A 14,834-nucleotide genomic window follows, 5' to 3' on the forward strand; every position below is an offset into this window, starting at 1 on the left:
TATTCTTTAATTAGAACAATAAGCCACTTGAGGTTATATCCCTTAGCTGTGGTTAAATCACTATAACACGCAACCTTGTGTGGCTTATTGCTTTTTATATAACAAATAAGGCATCAATAAAGTATACATTCTGGATATTCCAGATATTAATATCAATAAATGTCTTTTTTTTTTTTTAATTGTTGCCTTTTATCATATTTTCCTTGTCACGATTTATTTGTATATTTATTTCTATCAGTATCAGTCAGTGTTGAATATATATCTGTATGTTTTGGATGTTGTGCAAGATTATTTTTACATTTAGATTATCAAAGCAGTCAAAACTAAATTTAATCTGTAAAAACATAAATAATTGAAAAGCACTATAAAAATGAATCTTTCGAAATATCACAATGAAAAACCATTTTTCATGCTGTTCATTATAATATTATATTTTGTAGTGTTTACTTTTAATTTATTTTTAACTTTAAATATAATTTTTATATTCTTCTCTTAGCTGTTTTTTAGTTATAAAATGAAGAAAATAACTGATCAGTATCAGCCAGAATTTTTATATCATTCAGCCCTAGAATAAACAATTATTTTACCAAGTAATCGTTCATAAGCCTGACAGTTCATTAAACTGTGTAGGCTGTTTTTGGTTGTTAAGCAACAAAGCAACTTAAATAAGATTACTATTTCTGGCACAATAGGACAATTGCAGCTCCTTCTTCTCATTTAAAGTCTGTATTGGTGGTACACAGTGGTGGACGAAGTACACAAATCAAGTACTTGAGTAAAAGTACAGATACGTATAATAAAATATTACTCCAGTAAAAGTACTCCTTTTTCAATTTTACTTGAGTGAAAGTACAAAAGTACTCGATTTTTCTTTACTTAAGTAAAAAAGTACTGATAGATCAATTTATTTTGCAATTTTATATAGACTACTTAATTTAATTTTATATTAGCACATATCTTTTATAATCCTACTGCCAGGGGCGTCATTCACGTCAGCCGATAACTCGAGCTGTGTGCTAATACAAGACAACACTTTGAGACCGCACGTTACCACAATAAAACAGAACATGGAGTGCGAGTGTCCGGTCCCCGACACGAAACCGAAACTCAGCAAAACATGAGTGCCGGGATCCAAACACCACGCTCCAACAAGATACAGGACACGCAGACAAGAGTGCACGGCTTGATCAGTCTCGAAGCCGCGCGCTCACATGAAAACAGTGACATGAGGAGAGTATCAGGGCTCTGTCACAAAACCATGAATAACACTTGACTGAAGTGACAGAACTCTGACACAAAGTTAATGTGAATAAAAATATTGCAAGTTAGGCTACTAATATTTTGTTTTAATAAACCGTTCTATAAAAAAAAGTATACATTTTTCTGACTATTATATATGGCTTTACAGGTTTACAGCAGCATTTATTATCAAAGAACAGCCTAGTTCAAGCACTCTCAAAAACTCCCATTAAAATCACTGAAGCTATTTACACCATGAAATTAATTTCTTACAGATTCGTACACACATTTGCACATTGTTGTTTGAGAAATCGCCAGAAAGAGGTATTCAGTCAGCGAGCGAGTGAAGAAAACCGACATTTCAGCAATGACTCATCTGAACACTATGGAGTCAATATACTGTAATGCTGTCTGTATATGCAAAAGAATAATGTTTTGCAAACGAAAATAAAGTTTTGCAAACAAAAATTAAATTATTGAGAAAAACAAATGTGCTTTTTGCAAACAAAAATAAAGAATTGCAAAAGAAAAATGAAGTATTGCGAGAAAAAATTAAGTTTTGCATGGCGGTTTTTCAAATAGGCAACATAATATATATTCAATAAAATAAAATAAAAAATAGGCTATCCAAAGCTCACAGTCATTGACTTTTACTAAAATTATGTTATTTACAATCTCCTGTTGTAAAAAAACAAACAAAAAAAGTAAAAAAATAAATAAAATATATATATATATATATATATATATATATTTTAGATAAAACCATAAAACCTGTCCGTTATATAAACGCCATCGGGTCAAATTTATGTGTGCTTAAAATAAAATGACAATATCGACAATATCGTTTGCTGGTGTGGACGCTAATATCGTTATCTTTATAGTTATATTTATAGTTATTATTCTCATTGTGAACGGGCCTTAATTTGTGAATGAATCGATTTAAAAGATTCATTGAAAGAATCAGTTTGTTCTTTAATCAGACTTGAATCAGGAGCATGTGATATAAGGAGTAACGATATGTTTTATGAAATGTAGTGCAGCAAAAAGTAAGATCTTATGTTTTGGAATGTAGTAAAGTAAACGTTACTTAAAATAAAACTACTCCAGTAAAGTACCGATACTTGAAAAATGATTGTAAAATAATTGTACTTGAAGTAAAGCTTCTCCGTTTCTGACCACCACTGGTACGTGCTACTATTAGGCTCTCCTTTACTTTTTAAGACTCGGTCATTTCTTGCATGCTGAGGAGCTGATTTTGTGAGGTGCAATATGTGGCAGGCGTTGTTTTCCTGTGCTTGTTTTGTGAATCTCCTGTGGTGGTGTATCCACTGAGCTGAGAGGTTTTTAATGACTGCGGAGAGTTTGGAGTGGTTGGTGTGGGTAACTGAGATGATCCCTCCCTGCCTGTCTCCCTCACAAACAACATTCTGTGGTTCAGACAGAACCTTTTTTTGGTAGTGCCCACTGTTGTTTCTTTTAGGAGACAATTGGAAGGAGAGGGGGTGTCGGCTACTGAATTGCAGAAGTGAAAGAGTTTAAGGAAACTCTTTGAGACGAGTAAGGCACAAGTGAGATGACATGGGTTCACGTCTGGCATGAGGTCAGCCGAGGTCATGAGACAAAGACATGAAAAGGGATTGGGTTTTATGATGGGAGGAAGATCTGTATGTTTTGTGTTTCTGCCTAACAAAGAAGGACAAGTGGTCCAGCCTTCTTTCTGTTCAACATCTGTTTTTTAGCGTGGGAGGAAGTGTCAAAGAACCAAGAGGCGGTTCCGCATTGTGGAACGTCTCATCTCAGGAGTTTACAGTACGGCTGGTCTGTGGCCTACATGGTTACACATGCTCACGGGGCTTATTTCAGATCTTCCACAGACACCACATGACTGTTTGTCTCCTGTAGAAAAGTGTTTCCAGCTTGTACACTTTAAAATGTGTTTCCACACAGAGGCCAAAGGATATCAAAGCAGATTGCAGACAGCCTCTTCTTTTAGAATCTTTTTGAGAGAACAGGCTTAAGTGGTTTCAAAACCTGACACTCTTATTCAGGAAACCGCTTTTTAGACTCCATTTATTAGTATTCGTAGCATGCCTGCCATCCAAGAATTGCAATAAGTTTTGTGCTTTGTTGCTTTTCATCAGAAATAAATTGTCAGCTTTCAAATTTTGCTTTCAAATGTTTTCACAAAATACAAACTATAAACGTGTTTTTTCAGCCACAGAAAGACGCCAGTAAAACGCAAAATGTCACTTAAAGTCACATTTACCTCAGGAAAGACATTCATTGTACATAAACTTGATAGTCAGCTATAAAAAATAACTCTAGAGAGAAGCATTGTATTACATTTATTATATTTTACTTAACCTTGATTAAATCCATCATGGGAATGTGCAGGGAGGCTTCAGATTTAAAAACGCAGACTTGTTAGGAAATGTTTACTCAATAAAATCATGGCGCGGTGACTTCACATGTTATGATGTCTTAAGCTATTCAGTTCTATATTAGTAGTTGTATTCATTGTGGCATGAACGTCATCTCAGATAGAGCTATAACTGCGGGAGAATGTATCTTAGTTGCAGCTGATCGTGGTGCAACAGGTGAAAATATTTATTGTAATGCTGGACGTTGCAAAGCCCAGCGTAGGACTTACACCCAGCTTTTTTACATCTAGCTGGTGCAACTGACCCCAGGAGTGAAATTAAAAAGTGACGCAAATTGCTAAATCAAAACCATACAAAAGTACTATTTACTCTTAGTGTGTAAAGTTGCTACTGCATTTAGGCTGAATTAGGGCAAATGTATAGCAAAGAGTGCGAAGAGGGAGAATTTAGAGTTAGTTCCCTGTAAAATTTTAAGGGCTGTTTCCAAGTGCACATCTGGATGCTAATGACAGGCACACATTTAGAGGAGGGGCAATTAACTGGTGCAGGATGAGTAACGCTTTTCACACAGAAGACTGTGAAACACTCATGTCTGAATTCTTTGTAGTATTTGAATGTCAAGATGGGCTCCAATTCTGGTCTAATCTTCAAGTCCCATTGCATCATGGGTAACCTGTGCTCATTTCTATAGTTTTGTCTTGCAGCAGTGTGATGTATAGTGTGATTCAATATGACATGTGTGGGTTTGTGTGAAGCCAGACTAAAGTATGTGTTTGTGTGATCATGAGGGAATGTTGACTGATGAGGAGAGATGTATGTATGTAGGAGGTGAGCTCGTCCCCCTCCCCTTCATTTCTCTCCATCACTCCCCCTCTCCGTCTGTTCTAGCTAGGCTTTGGTCTGTTCCAAGACCCCCAAGGCTGCACCAAGTATTCATCGTATGTTTTGGGCCAGGTGTGTGCTTCTCTTTCTCTATTTTTGTCTTGAGAAATGAAAATTCTGTCGTCATTTACTCGCCTCATGTCATTCCAAACCTGTATTACATTCTTTTTTCCCTCTGTGGAACATAAAAGAAATAATTTTTTGTCCTTGCAAAGAATGTCAATGGGGTCTATTGTTGTGTGGGACCCTCATGACTATGTAGGTTAATATCCATGCTGCTCAAGATTGAATATAATGGACATCAGCAGTTACTTTCGACCTTGAGCTACGGACCTTATTTTGAATAACTTAGAAACAATGTCGTCTGTGTGGAACAGAAAAAGAGAGAGACATGAGGACCTTTCCCCACTCTGTCTTAAAACACAGAGACTGCTTTCTCAGCACAAGTAACTCCCTGTAGACTCGACATTCAATAGGGCGGATCTTATGAAAAGAGAGCGAACATGACTTAAAATTCTCCATCCCTCACACAGACCCCCACGCAGACGTACACACCCTCCTCACCTGCTTTCATCACTACCACCTGGTCTCTAATGAGCTTCTGGTGCTGAGGGCAGCAATCTTTGCTGACAGAGATGAATGGAGACTTATTTTTCCTTTTTTATTTTGTCCTGTTCATCTACAGATGTGTGCTTTTTCTTTTTTCTCCTCTCAACTATACTCAGATTTTAAATAGGTTAAATAAAGTCTCTGTTTAGTTTGAAGCCAGTTGGACTCTAAACCCATTTAAAAAGCACTAAACCTTTAAGATGTGTAATCACCACAGCAAAGTATTGTCTTTGTAAATGGACTTGTTTCGGATGTGGTCTTGTTTTAGATCAGCTTATGGATCTAGACTCTCAAAGCTGATTGAAGTTCAGTATTAGGAGTATGAGTGAAGAGGAATAACATAATCATCACTTTCCATAATCATTTTATACTCAGTTTGTCTTACAATGCAGACAGTGGCACTTGATTCTATAAATGTGAGACCATAACCACCCTGAGGAAAATGCAAAAATTATACAATAAAATGTATAATAAAGAATGTACATTTTAGTGTATAATTTAATATTTATTTTATTTGCAAAGTACATTTTCTTTAAAAACTAGATAATATAATTATACAAGAAACTCTCATATTTTTATTTGCTAAATAACAATTTCATGTTTTTGAGCACATATTAGTTTAGTAGATTTTTTTCCCTGTTATTATCAAGGTATACTTTTCCTGTTATTTCAGTAGGTAATAAATCACTGCTCTTGAGCATGAACTTTCTGTGCCATCCTGTGACCATGTGCCTAGGTTTATTTTTATTTTGAGAGGAGAATTAAGGGCTGACCTTGGGCCATTAATAGTTTCAGGGCTAAGCAAGGAACAATATTTCTGTGAGTTATAGTGGCCTGCTGCATACCCATAATTCTCCAGGCACACTACATTTCCTCAGCTGCTTGAATGAAAGATCAATAGCGTCATCATTCTAATCCCCACAACCTGAGACTGAAGATAATGATCTCTGTACAACGACTCTCTTTCTGACCATTATTTAGTAAGGTGAAGCGTGTATGAGATTAGTGCAACATTAATACCAATGGTTGGTTTAATGTGCAATGGAGAGTTTGTCTAAATAAGTGCCCCCACACTTAACTTTACACATTTGTATTCCTACAACTCAATCCTCAGACACACACACAAATGCTGGGGACTTCCTTCCACAAACTTCTCTAATTGTATAGAAGCTAATAAACAGGAAAACCTCCCAGGATAAATACTCCCACACTTCATGCCGTTCCTGAAAGCAAAAAGAGAATCCACTGTCTTGTTTTTCAGTGCTGGGGATACTCTTTCCCCTCTGTGATATTTTAGTCAGATGAACTTGCTGATAAACTTGTACACATTTTCCAAGCATCTTAACAGGAAGTGATCTCACAATGGTGTTAAGAGCACTCAACCTTTGAACTGTCTGCCATGCAGACACAAACACACACACACACACACACATTCACATGCACCACTTTTGACCTCTCATAGCTGAGAGAGTTAGGTTTTATCACATTCTCTGATGTCACCAACCCCTCTGCTCCTTAAAGACTAAGAAGGACCTTGGTTATTAAAAACCTGCTAAAAAAAAAAAAAGACTGCTCCCACCAACATACATCCACACACACTCAGAGGTGAGAGGTCAATCTTACATACATTTGCAGGTTGATGTGACTCGTAAGGTGCACTCGTAAGGGAAAGTATATTAATATTAATAGAAGGGATATTACAAACCTGGGGGTGGTTGAACTCTCACTCAGCTCAGGATTCTTATGTTGAATGTGAATGAGATATATTCAGTTCACATATTTCAGTTTAAATAGAGATTTAGGGATAGTTGTTAAAGGGATAATTCACACAAAAATGAAAATTCTCTTATCATCTCATCCCTGTTTTAAATCCACATGCAAAAGAAGATATTTTGTGGAATATCAGGCTGTTCTTTCCCATAAAGCAACAATAAACAGCAAGTTCTAAAAATGACCATAAAGTAAATCAAAACTGCTGCAGTTTTGTTCTTTTTGGACAAACGTTTTGACAGCCCCTACATGCATTTTTTGTATGGAAGAGAGCGGTGTGGACAATGTTCAAAATGTCTCTTTTTGTGTTCCACAGAAAGACTCATCTAGTGCCACTGCTGGGAGATGGAAAGCTGTTAGCAGTTGCATGTGGTTCGCTTAGTTTGTGTAGTGTTGCTTTTGGAAAAAGGTGGAAAGGTCTATATTTTAAAATCACAGGGACATTTGGAACAATACACAATCATCGTTAAGAGCGATGTATTATGGGAAATTTCCTTTCTGTCTCCTCCGCACACACAAAAAGTAAATCAAAAGAGGTTCCTATAGGGAACATTTATCCAAGGTTTCACGGTTTAACTGCAAAACCGTTACCACCTCCTTCTCTCTGCTGATGAGGTCTGGTTAATACAAAATATTTAATCTTTCTCTTTGAATTCTGTTTTGATTTACCCCCCAAGGTAGCTAAAAAAAATCTTTCTTACATCTTGACTTATTCATGTGAACCCATTACATTTGCACTCAGAGACTCCAAGACCAGGATTCCTGACCCAGGTCTGAGAGCAAGGCAGGTGCCACTTCATTGGTTCTGGTTCTGCTGCTGCTGTGGTTTAGCTACGTCAGAGCGGCTCCGCAGACTTCCTGTCCCTAGTCGGTAATAAAGCACTGAACTGGGTCAGTTGTTTATGTCTGGAGCACCTAAGCTAGCCACAGACTGCCTAATGTAAGATACGCTTGCTGAAGTAATCTGAAACAGGTCAGTCCATGGAGTATTAAAACTTCTTATACCTTAAAAAAGACACAGAAGAAGAGAAAGAGTGAGAGGAATTGGGGAAAAGCGAATTCAGGTCCATTTGAACAGCACAAGGAAACCATTGTTTTTAAATGTGAGCCCTTTTTTTCCTGTCTGCCAAAAGTAACCCTTCTTTCTCAAGATCGTTATGAAGATAAACAGTTAATGTAAGGCAAAACTGAACATATAAGACCTAAAGATGCATTTCTCATATGAATAGCAATTCCTGGATCCTCCTTCCACATTTCTATCCTGTATCCATTTGTGACCCTCGTGCCAGGGTTCTGTGTGGGCTTACCTCTGGCCCCTCTGTGCCTTTCCTGTCTCTGCAGATATGAAGCAGCATCATTAATGCTTTTCAGAGTGTAACTATCCCAATACACAGCAAAAGCCAGGAGTTAAATATGAACTGCTGCTTGGCTTTAAATTCGATCTGATCATACATATTCTGAAAAACAATGGTTGGTTTTTTACAAAGTGAGCATAGTTTGTTGTTGGTCAGTTGTATATTGGGATATTGCATGATTATTCATGATTATTTGTTCACCTAAAGTGGCCTCAAAGTACAATATTAGCATTTGCATAGATTTTCATTGAATAGGAAAACAGTATCAAACTTACAAAATATCTTGTTTTATCTGCAAAAATATTCACCTAAACGTAATTTATTTTTCTACTCTTTTTTTTTTTTTTTTTATAACCCAAGTTCACACAAATCTAGCAAAGTAACCACAAGTGTTTTGCCATCACATTGACTGTGGACACGTTCAACTAACGTTAACCAGTACATGTCCAAATATGTTTTTGTTTTAAATTTGAACAGTATATGTATTGTGTTACTTTATGATTGGAAACCTAACAAACTTCTGTAAATTTTTTACTTGGGGAAAATGTATAGTAATTTTAAAAAATGTCAGGGTATATAGATTTTTTTTTTCACGTTTCTCATATGCTCACCAAAGTGGCATTTTTTCATATGCATTTCTTAATATGCCTAAAATTTGAACAGTAGTGATATTCATTTATTTACAAGTGTGATATCACTGTCCAAAAAAAAAAAAAAAAAAGTTTTGGAGACTGTTTAATATTCATTTTTTTGGTTTAGTCTTTTTTTTTGGAGGGGGGGTATTCTCTTCATTTTTTCAATGTAATCTCTGTATGCAGGATCATCGAGTAACCTGGTTGCCCAGGAGGCTGTAAGAAAACAGGCTGCACTTCTGAAAGCTGCTTCTAAAACAGGAGAACATATCTCAAGTAAGAACCAAACCTCTAATCTCCATTATCACCTTAAAATATGTTCCACTTCAGCAATGAAAAAGCCTAATTAGGACAAAAGCATTCATAAAACACCTTTAAAGGAACTTGTCCATCTGGAACTGTTGCACCCTTAGGCATTAGTTGCAAGACTTAATGATGAAACTGACTTGTTACAGTAAACTGTTACTTGTGTTTGCATGCACAGTTCTTTTAAACTGATTATTTTCAGACTGATTCCTGATTAGTATCTCAGCATGCACATTTAGTTTATTCTTCATCAAAATGTATAAGTGCTAAAGAAATCCATTCTGCAGAAAACTTTATAAACAACACCACTATATTTAAAGAGAACTCGCCTTGGAAAGTCCACTTTGAAAGCTGTTATTGATCTATTTGATTATGACATGTATTTGTCCCCCACCTCTCTCTTCCTATTGTCCCTCTCTCTCAGACTGTCTGAATTGCAGTCGTATCACAGCCCTCACAGATCGTGTTAGCTCTCTGGAGGCCAAGGTAAAGTCACATCTTTCACTTTGACCTTCTTTCAGGGAGGAATTCACTAAGAATGAATTGCATCCATTGATAGCTTTATTTATTTATACCTCAGTGTTTTAAGATGCTCTGTCCTCATCACTCCAGTATTCCTTTATCACTGAAACAATCCCCATTTAACACAGTTTAATCAATCACCCTTTGTTCCTTCTCTGTCTCTCTGTCTTCCAGGTTCAGCTTCTTACCACCCCTGCCTCCACCTCTCTTCGACAGATGCCATTAAAAAATGAACCTGACTCCTCCTTCCTGATGGGGGCACCACCAGCCAAAGGTTCTCCTGGGGCCCAGGGTCCCGCAGGTATATTTATCACTTTGTGTTACAGAATAAAGTGCAGTTTTAGTAGTGGTGTTTGCTTTAGGACTACATGTGAAGCACACAGTTGTAAGAAAAAATAATGAGGACATTGAAGATTTGTTGTTTGATGTTTATTGCAGCATTGCAGTGACAAAGTACATGTAGTACCTTGGGTTCAACAGATTGGGAATGAACATTTTCCGTTAACTACACTTAATGTAATTTAAGTTCCTCGTGTCGTAACAGCTGTGATCTGTATGTTAATGAAGTTCTAACACCCCATTATCTGAGGCTACATACACACGAAGCCAGAGCTTTCCCTATCCAATCTTTTTTCCCCCACGTCTCAAGATATATCTGGGTTCACACGAAACCACAAAACTGGCACAAAACAATGTAGTATACATGCCAGACTAGCATGTGGCGCTGTAATTCTGCCACAGAGATACACTAAAACGGAGAAGAAGACTTGGACTATGCGCGTAAACCTTGTGCGTGGTATACAAACGGACATAGAACAATATATTTATTTATCTGTGTTAATGTTAGCAGTGACGTAGCAGTGTCTGACTAGGGGCGAGACGTGGGTTAATGACGTCATCGTTTCAGAAAATATACGGATTCGCTGTCCACGTGAAAACACAAGGGTGGACGGATCCTTAAAATGCCGGATTTGTGTGGACAAAACACCTATACGATACAATATTTATGTATATACATCTAAAAGCGTCTCCGTGTGGATGGGGCCTGAGATGGTTCTCGTTGTCCCACACCCATTCCCGTTCAACAATTTGTCACCATTTGTTCTGGATGTGATCATCCCAAATGATCTAGAAATAACATAATCTCTGACTTTCATCTTTATAATAATTAAGCCAATTTGGAAAATGTGCACAATCAAGCATCTATTGTGGAGTGGAATCTGGGTCGGGGCAGACTATAGTTTCTTACACAGTCCTGTTCCATTGATTTTAATGGAGCAAAGATTGATGTTCATTGGACAAAAGGCCACTCTTCCTGTAGTTCAGTGCCAAAGTCAAGGGTTCAAAGCCATGCATTTGGCCAATGGCTAAAATCACATCATTTTGCAGTGTATTCTTAATGGGAGTTTAGCACTGGATCCATTTACATCTAGTTATGGATAAAACTTTATTAGCCAATAAGCATGTGGAGAAAATCCCATTCCCTATAACAATAATGATAATCCCAGAACCCACCCACATTTTCATTTATCTCCTAGTACAGTTGTTTGGGATTACACTGTGGAGTGATTTTAAAAAGTGTGTGAGTGTTGGATGATGTGAGCACTGATGGTTGTGGGTGTTTTTTGGATGTTTGCCATGGTGCATGTGGCTTTGAATTGCACCAATTCATTTCCAGTTGCCATAGAGATGTAGAACAGAGACATTAAAGAGGCTTGTGAGGATTTGAAGGGGCTAATTGTATAGTAAAAACTGTAGGACTGCACTTGGCATTGTGTCACAGATGTCATTTCCACCAGCCAAACTGTGACCGCAGACTTTTTAAGCAGCCTTTGTTCTGGAAATATTTCCCCGTGCAAGTATTTAAACAAAATTGAAGATAAGGACTCCCAAATAGGATAAGCTCCTTCCTAAAATATAAATCATCTATTCTTCAAAGTCACGTGATCCTTCAGGAATCAGTCTGATATGCTGATTTGGTGCTCAAGAAACAGCTCTTTTCATCATCAATGTTGAAAGTTGTGCAGCTTAATATTTTTATGGAAGTCATGTTAAAAAAAATGCATGGTTCTTTGATGAATAGAAAATTTTAAAGAAAAGCTTTTATTTGAGCAATTCTATATGTCCTTGCTTGAATGAAGTGTGATATTATGCAAAATTAATTAACTAGCTTTTATATTGATATTTTACTGCAGCCAAAATATTAAAATACTGTCTGGAAAATGTGAAAAAACTTTTATTTTTACTATCTACACTCAGAGTAATATAAGATGTATAAGCAATCTAAAGAAGATTCTAAGAATAGAAAACAACAACGGTAACCCTTCTCTGATCAGTGGATCTCTCTTTAGGATCATGCACAGTGTAGTTCTCCCATTTAAGGCCTCTTATTTCTCCATATGAAGGCATCAAATCACACTCTGTGAAAATGAGGAATCTCTGTCAGTTTGTGTGTGTCAGCAATATATGCATCCTTCATGCAGCAAGACATTCTCTTTAATGGTTAATACCTGCTCCTTAATTCCCCTTAACCACTCCATAGCTATCCCTCGCTGTCACTGCTCAATCCTAAAAAAGAGATTAAAAGGCGGGTCCCTAGAGATTTCAGAAATGACTTACCAGACTGTTAAGTAAAATTCTGAAAGCCCTTATCTCACTTATCCAGTGTTCCTTCTCTCTGTGCTGACTTGGCAGAACTATTCAACAAATTCAGTTCATTAAATAGATCTGCTGTCCAACAGTTCTCCACCTTAGCGCAAATTCAATGCTCTATCCGTTCAAAATATCACAGCTGTGGAGGATTGTGGTGGAAGGATGAGGCACAAATTACCCTTGAGAGGATTATTTCCATGTGCTGGTTACACAGATGGAGAATGTGAAAAGAAATCTGGTGCTTCCGTGGCAGGAATGAGCATTTGTGTGGAGCTCTTACATTGTGTGTGATGCTGTGTGCAGGGTTCACTATAATGCACACTTATTGTTTTAGTCTGATTGAAATAGAAAAAGTGGATGCAAATTAGACATATGCAGGTATTCGTTATTGCAGAATATTGCAGTAATGAGCATGCAATGTATTGTAATCAAGGGCATTTCAAAATATGGAATAGTTCTAGGTACATTATTTTCCAAACTGATTACCTTTTTAAAATGCACAGTTACTTTTTGTTTTCATCAACATGTAAATGCATGTGTGTGTTCATGACCAGATGCTTGATGGAAGACAAACATGAGGAGATTTGATTTTATCAGAGTCTTTCTGGGGGAGAATAACATGAGTGACTGTGTAAATATATGAAAGTGAAAGTGAAAGTGACGTGACATTCAGCCAAGTATGGTGACCCATACTCAGAATTCGTGCTCTGCATTTAACCCATCCAAAGTGCACACACATCGATGTATCAGTTCATAAATAATTTCTTTAGGGAATCCTGTCTCTGCAGTGATGTCACAGTTGATCTCACATGATAAGTTCAGTGTTATTTAGACTGTGTCTGCCAAAAGGCACATCAGCGATCCACAGATTTTTATCAGGCTGTGGGACTGTTCCAATGGCAGGCCTGGAGGATGCTTTAGTGTAGAAGACTGACTTTTTTACAGACTAGAGTAGAGAGTGCTTTAAGATCTGAAGAATCCTTATACTTCCTGTGTAACAGTAAATTTGTGTGTGTTTGTCCCAGGTCCACAGGGCGAGAGAGGCCAGGATGGCTTACCTGGTAAAGAGGGTGAGTTGTTTCATGTCTTTTCACTGTTCAGTCCAAACTAAAATACACCCTCAAACACACACATGCACACTTCTGCACACTCACATTAGAGGTCTGCTGCCCAACCTTGATTTATTCATTCTGTTTTTAAGGACTAGAACCTTTCTAAAAGCAGCAGGTTTCCCGTGATCACACATGCATAAAACAAGAAATGATGGAGATTTTCTTAAAGAGATAATTCACCCCAAAAAATTCAATTCATAATTTAATCACTCTAATTTCAAAACTTTAATGACTTTCTTATGTGGAACTCAAAAGAATACACTGTGTATTGATAAAATATCTTTTTAAACAGTTCAAGTATTTTCAAAATCTTATTTTGTGTTCTGCAATAGAAAGAAATTCATACAGGTTTGAAACAACATGAGGGTCAATAATAAATAAAATAAATAAAAGATGACAAAATTTACATTTTTGGGTGAACTATCCCTTTAAGTAGGTCTTCATCATTTCCTGTTTTATCTTCCTTTTAAGTGCTATTTTATGAAGCATTTTATGCCTTTGTTAGTGGAATGTAATAATTGCTATCACCAATGCGTAGCGTAGCCAAGTGTAAAATATAGTCATTTTCACAATTTGGGTCTACTCACCCTGAAAGGGAAAAAGAAGAGCACTAATTCTCACATTACATTATGTTCTCTGTGTCTGTAGGTAAAGCAGGGTCTCGAGGTCTACCAGGCACCAAAGGTGATGCGGGCAGCAGAGGTCCAACTGGGGCTCCAGGGTCTAAAGGAACATCTGGTCTTCCAGGTACTTTAAACAAATCAAGCCAACAATACTATCACAAGATTCTGAGGTCTAAATCACTCTGTGACTCAAGACAAACATCGTGGCAGAGTAGCTGAGTTTCCTCATTGGAATATATTTAGAGAAGTTTAGCATTACATCACTTGCTCACCAGTGAGTCCTCTGCAGTGAATGGGTGCCATCAGAATGAGAGTCCAAACAGCTGATAAAAACATCTCAATGATCCACAACTAATCCACAGGACTTAAGTCCATCAATTAAAGTCCTGTTAAGTGAAAAACTGCATGATTGTAAGAAACTTCAAACAGTTGCTTTCGGCTAAAATATGAGTTCTCTGTCCATTATATGGTTTCATCCAGTAAAAAAAAAAAAGTCTTCCTAATCAGGAAAAAAAAATATGCACAGGTAAAGCACCATTTACAAGCAAGTCCAAACTGTTATAAACAAATTATGTCAGTGGATTTGATGTGAAAGGTAAAAAATAGGAACAACTGTTTTCACTGAAGGAAGCTTTATTGTCAGTTATGGGCTGGTAATTTGGCTAGAAATTATGCTTTAAAGTTAAAAAGGCCTTGATGGATTTGTTATTAGAAACATGCAGTTTTTCACTTCTGGGTGAACTTATAATTT

The 14,834-nt window shown here is 37.0% G+C and overlaps 1 protein-coding gene across 4 annotated transcripts in view; it reads left to right on the forward strand.

Annotated features, from left to right (window-relative positions):
• LOC132139786 (EMI domain-containing protein 1-like) overlaps nucleotides 1-14,834 on the forward strand; it is a 67,517-nt gene that overhangs the window by 39,286 nt on the left and 13,397 nt on the right. For all 4 annotated transcript variants that reach the window (XR_009433660.1, XM_059548403.1, XM_059548402.1 and 1 more), the window contains exons 4-8: nucleotides 9,055-9,144; nucleotides 9,599-9,660; nucleotides 9,871-9,997; nucleotides 13,374-13,418; nucleotides 14,109-14,207. Coding sequence is in view for 3 of the 4 variants with exons in the window: in XM_059548403.1 (XP_059404386.1) it covers nucleotides 9,055-9,144; nucleotides 9,599-9,660; nucleotides 9,871-9,997; nucleotides 13,374-13,418; nucleotides 14,109-14,207 (423 nt within the window). In the remaining variant the exon portion in view is untranslated. The remainder of the gene's footprint in view (nucleotides 1-9,054; nucleotides 9,145-9,598; nucleotides 9,661-9,870; nucleotides 9,998-13,373; nucleotides 13,419-14,108; nucleotides 14,208-14,834) is intronic.

The sequence above is a fragment of the Carassius carassius genome, chromosome 4 (assembly GCF_963082965.1).
Source record: "Carassius carassius chromosome 4, fCarCar2.1, whole genome shotgun sequence".
NCBI classification, from domain to species: domain Eukaryota; kingdom Metazoa; phylum Chordata; class Actinopteri; order Cypriniformes; family Cyprinidae; genus Carassius; species Carassius carassius.